At 36.9% G+C, this 7,054-nt stretch overlaps 1 protein-coding gene across 1 annotated transcript in view; it reads left to right on the top strand.

The window, feature by feature from the left end:
- Positions 1–3,612, top strand: part of LOC114637442 (putative selection and upkeep of intraepithelial T-cells protein 1 homolog) — a 13,480-nt gene extending 9,868 nt beyond the window's left edge. Inside the window, exons 4-5 of the mRNA XM_028785666.1 lie at positions 1,656–1,776; positions 3,570–3,612. Of these exons, the coding sequence (XP_028641499.1) occupies positions 1,656–1,776; positions 3,570–3,612 (164 nt within the window). The remainder of the gene's footprint in view (positions 1–1,655; positions 1,777–3,569) is intronic.
- The last annotated feature ends 3,442 nt before the right edge of the window (positions 3,613–7,054 follow it).

Here is a 7,054-nt window from a genome sequence, read left to right as displayed (position 1 = left end):
CTTCCTTCCTTCCTTCCTTCCTTCCTTCCTTCCTTCCTTCCTTCCTTTCTTTTCATTTTTGTTTTTGTTGTTGTTGTTTTATCTTGGTTTTTGTTTTGTTTTTCAAATAGCCCTGGCTGTTCTGGACTCCTTTTGTAGAGCAGGCTGGCTTCAAATTCACAGAGATCTGCCTGCCTCTGTCAATTGGGTGCTGAGATTAAAGGCATGCACCACCATGCCCAGCCAGGGTACACATTCTTGATATCTATAGGACAAAAATCAATGCATTTGTCAACATATATTTTACGAACATTTTCCCACTGTATGGAAGTTGTTTAATTTTCATAACATGAGTCTTGAAAAGAAAAAAAGCTGTTTTATTCAAGCTAAATATATATAATATAAAATTTACCATCTTAATAATGTCAATGTTATTAAGTATGTTTTCAAGTACATTTTCATTTCTATGCAAACATCATCACTATCTATTTCCAAAATATTTTTTCTTTCTAAACCTTTAGTAACTCCCTGACTTTGGCTATCCCTACCTCCAGTTCCTGGAAATTATCATCCTACTTTTTTCCTGTATATTCTTAATTAGATTAAGTGCTTTATATAGTAGGCTCCTGTAATGTTTGTTTTTGAACTGATATTTCATTCAGTATAATAGTTTCAAAGTTTATTTCTTATTTTTCATACTGTAGAATTTCTTTCTTAAGTTAAAAGTACATTGTATTACTATTAGATATTTTGCTTATCCATTCATCCACTGATGGGCACTTCAGATGCCTACATGTTCTAGTTGTTACACAAAATGCTACTATGAACCTAGACATACAAATAAATATCTCTTCTAGATCCCACTTTAAATTCTTTGGTAATATAACAAAAATGTAAATTTTGAGTCTTCTAATATGTATATACTTTCTATTTTCTGAGTAACTATCAAGTCATTAGTCAGTTTAATAATTACAGCTAATTTAAGTAAGTAGTTTCTAATCAACATAATTATCTCTCTGAGGCAAAGGGAAGGGGGAGGGGAGTGAAGAACTCTGGGAGGGGGAACCAGGAAAGGGATGACATTTGGAATGCAAATAAATAAAATAATTAATTTAAAAATCTAATTATGAATTAATGAAAAAGGTTATGTGTAATTGTCAACATTAGTATTACTATCACAGAGACAAATAATCAGTTTGGAAATCTGAGAATGGTTTTCACTTCATAATCACCTAGGAAATGTACTTCTAATGGAGGTTTATGCTGTACATGAGCATACTACTTTTGAAACTTGTAAGATCATCAACGTCAGAGAGTCTACTCCTCCTGACAGCACTATTTCACCATAACCTTTAGTATACCCTGGGCTCTCATCACTTGATAAAGGAGACAAAAGTGTAATATATATGCATGAATCCTCAGGTTCTGGCCAGCTTGATCATGTGTAATGCTACTCTGAACAGAATAATGATTATTTGCTTTCTCACATCTTCTAGACCTAACCCAAATATGTTCATCTTTAAATTCATCTATATGACCCAAAATCTTTTCTTCCCCAACTATGTATATCTAAAAGTACAGAATAATAGGATCCTGAAAAGTGGATTTATCAAAAATCTGTAATGAAGCCTTCCTTTCTATGCTTTGAATTTCCTAATTCTTGTATCTCCACCCAGTCTTCTTTTCAGATACACAGTTTGACCTGGATTCTATGTGGTTGGATGATATGACTATGATCCTGAGCATGATTCTGGTGTGCGTTGTCATGATAATTTTCTGTATTTATTCCATTCTGAGGTAAGTGGTGTGGGAAAGGTAGGAACTCAAATGGTGGATGTCTAGATAGCCAGAAATTTGGCTTTCTGTTCCTTGTGTTAAGAAGGGAAATAAGAGTTATTTAAAGACTTCTAAGTCATAGCCTTCTTGGGACACTTGGAGTCTTTAGTAACACCAGTGTTGATGCTTTAGATGCCAAGGACAATCTCGGCTCTGAATACACATTGTGACAATTGTCCTGGGTAAACATTGAAAGGCCACTATGTTTGATCCAGATAGTCTCAAAAGCTTCTGGCCACTGGGCTCCTTGGTATATTTATATAATTTCTTCACACTTGATTTCAAAAATTGAACTACTCTACTAGTGACATATTTATTTACAGGAGTTAGACTAAAAATATATCTGAATCTTTATTCAATATAAGTTTATATTGTTGAAACATCTGCTAACATCTGCCCATGGTTAAAAGTTCTTGTTTTGTTCTGCAAATACAAAGTCCATGTGAAAAAATGAAGAGACTATAGAGTAATAACCCAGGAAGGAAATTTTAATTTATTGATTATTGTACTTTACCAATATCCTACAGTCCCCAAAACCCTAAAAAATCTATCTAAAGCTGTGTTTATGTTTAATAATATACCTTTTATTGGCAATACCTCTCCTCTCATGTACAAATATCTGATGGTTATTGTGGACAATAAATCTATTTTATTTTACTTTATGTGTATGCATGTTTTGCATGCATATATGTCTGAGCATGTATATACACTGCCCACAGGTATTAGAGTTACAGTCAGCTGTAAGATGTCATGTAAATGCTGAGAATCAACTCAGGTCCTCTAGAAGAGCAAACAGTGCTCCTAACCTTTGAGCCTGGTGATATTTTTTCTTAAGCAAAACAGTATATGTTAAGGTACTACCTATGTGTCAAGCTTGCTATGGGTATCTTTTTCCCATATGAGCAAAGCCTTTGGAATTTCTTAATGGGATATAAAAGGTCACACCTAGAATACTGGTGAGGAATCAGACTTCTTTCATCAGTGTGCATATCTTTCTTGATATTCGTGTCACCTATGTTTATTTCTCTAAGGAGAAACAACGAAGTTGTATTTTTACAGTCACAAGGACAAGTTAATAATAGACAAAAGTAGTATAGAGCCCATAGCAAATATTCATTAATTCAAGTGAGATTTACCCATTAACCCAATGGTACTACCAACAGGATTGGAATCAGGAAGCATTACTGTCTCTCATTGGAGTACACAACATTTCAGCTACATGGAACTAAAGACTGTTTATTGTTAATGCTTCTCTGCATCCTATAAGGAACAATCACAGGGTTGATTTACATATTTAAATATTTTATTAATTTATATTTTTGTCTTTTACAAAAATTTCTAAAAATAATATGGTAATTGATTTCACCAACAGATTACACAGTGCAACAAAGAATAAACCTGTGAACATGGAACAACCAGAAGAAATATTTTTACATTCTTTAGTTCAATCACACAGAGACTACTGAAGCCATAGTCTAAGAAGATCTCCTCATCATTTTAGCTGGCAATGTGCTTTGGTGTTATACATGTAATGCTAGTTTGGAAGCGCTATTAAGTTTCCCTGAGGAAATATGAACATCTATTCACTGTACATCAAGCACTAGGAACAAGTCAAATAAAAATTCTACCAAAGTCCAACTTGGTGAGCCATTGAGATTGTTAGGCTTACTTGAGGAACATGAGTAGCAGGTTACTCATGGGAACATGAGTGATCCTTAAATAGCTTATGTGTGGCAAATTCTTTTTGTCATTAGTGACAACGTCATGAGCATTGCACCAAGTAGCCCGTTCAGATAACCATCCACTTGTATATTTTGGAATCTCCCAAGATTATACATAGCAAGAGTATTATAGACAGAAGGTAGTCATGTCTACAATCTCAGATGACAAGCCATGGACCCTCCTGTCCCTACTTCTACTAGTGAATGCCAACATCATTACTATCACCATGGACTTTGCTACCTCTCTATTATCCTGAAGGATCTCTCAGTTCCCTGACCCAGCCATCTGCTGTCATGCCTCTCTAGCTGTTAGAGATTCTACCTACCCCTGAAAGCATAATCAAACATAAACTTTCTTCTGAGGTCTTCTTCAATTTCTTTTTCAGATATTTGTAGTTCTTGTCTTATGGATCTTTCACTTGTTTGGTAAGAGTTACACCAAGATATTAGGTACTATTTGTGGCTATTGTGAAGAGTGTTGTTTCCGTTACTTCTTTCTCAGCCTGTTTATCTATTATGTAATGGAAGGCTACTACTGATTTGTTTGAGTTAATTTTTGCTGAAGTTGTTTATCAGCTATAGGAGTTCTCTGGTGAAATTGGGGGGAGTCGCTTATGTATACTATCATATAATCTGCAAATAGTAATACTTTGACTTCTTCCTTTCCAATTTGTATCCCCTTGATCTCCTTTTGTCCTTTTGTTGTCTAATTGGTCTGGCTAGAACCTTGAATACTATATTGAATAGATAGGGAGAGAGTGGACAACTTGGTCTCTTATCCCGGATTTTAGTGGGATTGTTTCTAGTTACTATCTATTTAATTTGATGTAGGCTGTTGATTTGCTATATATTGTGTTTATTATGTGTAAATATGTGCCATGAATTCCAGATCTCTCAAAGAATTTTAACATGAAGGGGTGTTGTATTTTGTCAAAGGCTTTTTCAGCATCTAATGAGATGATCATTTGGAAAGATGGCCCATGCTCATGGATTGGTAGGAATAATATAGTGAAAATGGCCATTTTACCAAAAGCAATATACAGATTCAATGCTCTCTCCATCAAAATTCCAACACAATTCATCACAGATATGGAAAGAGCAATTTTCAACTGCATATGGAAAAACAAAAACCCCAGGATACCCAAAATAATTCTCAATAATAATGGAAGTTCCAGGAGAATAACCATCCCTGACCTCAAGCTGTACTACAAAGCAAAACTGATTTTAAAAAAATCAACAATGAAAAATAAACATTCTTTCAGAATGACCTGAGACAGGCTCAGTCTTGTTTATGAAATAAAAAGGGGGGAGATGGGGAGAGCCTTTGGGGCTGCTTGGCAAGAATCTGACATGGGCCAAGGACAAGGAAATGGGCAGTTTGGCAGGAATCTAACATTGGCCAAGGGCAAGGAAGTGGCCTTCAGGCAGGTCTCTGACATTAGGCTAGAACGAAGAAGTAATTTCAGGCAAGAATCTAAATCTTCAGCTAGAACAAAGACATAATTTCTGACAGGAATCTAAATATTAGACTAGAACAAAGAAGTAATTTCAGCCAAGAATCTAAATTTTAGGCTAGAACAAGGAAGCAGACTTCAGACATGAAAATGACTGGGATAGGACAGAGAAGTTGGCTCAGATATTTTGGTCATTCTGATAAATCCTTAGAAATAGTGATCACAGGAGTGTTCATGGAATTTTGTTTATTGTTTTGCTTGTTCTTTGACTATTTGTGTTTATTGTCTTGCTTGTCCCTTGACTATTTGCATCTATTGTATTGCTAGTTCCTCAACCTAGAACTGACCTTAATACTTGTATGTAATTAAAATGGTATAAAAACAAAAAGAAGGAGGGAGGATGGGATAGGGGGTTTCTAGGGAGGGGAAATGGGGAAAGAGGAAGGCATCTGAAATGTAAATAAATAAAATATACAATAAAAAAGAATGAGCACATCATAAATTTTTTAAGCAAATGGAAGGAATTAGAAAATATCCTGAGTGAGGTAACTCAGACCTAAATTGACATACATGGTATCTACTCACTGGTTAGTGGCTATTATCCAAAAAATACAGAATACCTAGGACACAACTCACAGACTATAAGAAATGTAACAAGTAAAATGTCCCAAGTGAGGATGTTTCAGTTCCACTTAGGAGGAGGAAGGAAATAAACACAGGAGTCAGAGGGAGGGAGGGACCTGGATGGGAGAGTGGAGGGGGAGAGAAAAGGGGGGAACAGGATCAGGTATGGGTGCAACAGGACAGAAGCCCAAAGGGTCAAGAGAATAAATGGAGATAAGTAGCAGGGGGGGGAGTTGATTGGGGGAGGAGAGGGAACACTCTAGAAAGTACCAGAAACCAGGGAGGTGAGAGACTCTAAGGACTCAATGGGAGGACCTTAGCCAAAATGTTCAACATTGGGGAGAGTGAACTCGAAGAACCCATGTCCTGTAGATAGACAAGACCTCAAGTGGAAGGATAGAGTTACTAATCCACAGTTAAAATTTCTGACCCAGAATTGTTCCTACCTAAAAGAATTGCAGGGACAAAAATGGAGAAGAAATGGAAGGAAAGGCAGTCCAATGACTGGCCAAACTAGGGATCCATATGATGGGGGTTGTGGGGGTACTCCAAAGTTTGACACTATTACTGATGCTATGATGTGTTTACAGACAGGAGCCTCGCATGGCTGTCCCCTGAGAGGTCCTACGAGCCCATGACTGAGACTGAGGCAGATACTTACACCCAATCATTGAACTGAAGCCAGGGACTCCTATAGTTGAATTAGGGGAAGAATTGAACAAGCTGAATTGGAGAGTGACTACATAGGGAGAGCAACTGCATAGGAAGACCAGTAGTCTCAACTAACCCAGACCCCAGGGAGACTGATCCACCAACCAGGAGCATACAAGGGCCAATCTGAGGTCCCTGGCACAAACATAGCAAAAGTCTACCTGGTCAAGCCTTAGTGAGAGAAGATGTGCTTAATCCTTGAGAGACTTGAGGCACCAGGGAGGAGGGAGGTCTGGAGGGGAACATTTCTGAGGCAAGTGGGGAGAGGAATGGGATGAGGAACTGTGGGAGGAGGAACCAAGACAGGGGGAAGGGATGGAAATGTAAATAAATAAAATAATGGAAATTGAAAAAAATGATAAACTTTCTTCCATAAGTCACTTTAGATTGTGGTATTTTATCACAGCAAACAAAAGTAACTAATAAAGCATTGATTACCAAAGAGTGGAGTGTTGCTATGAAGAATCTTTCCCTGCTGTTTTTTGTTTGTTTGTTTGCTTGTTTTGAGAAACAGAAAACTTTGGAACTTTGGACTAGAAAATCAGTTAAACACTGTAAGTGGAACTACATTTTCCATTCAACTAGGAGCTTGGAAGACAGTGCTGAGAATAGTATGGACTAAGGAGGGCAAACTCTAGGGCTTCCAAGGGAAATAACATTTCTGTAAACAACTGGGCTAAAGCCTATTCACAGGATATTTGTTGGACTGTAGAAATCCTGGGGTGTTTG

This window comes from Grammomys surdaster, unplaced genomic scaffold (genome assembly GCF_004785775.1).
Source record: "Grammomys surdaster isolate TR1022 unplaced genomic scaffold, NIH_TR_1.0 100, whole genome shotgun sequence".
Lineage (NCBI taxonomy): Eukaryota > Metazoa > Chordata > Mammalia > Rodentia > Muridae > Grammomys > Grammomys surdaster.
This window is presented reverse-complemented; position numbering and strand designations above follow the sequence as displayed.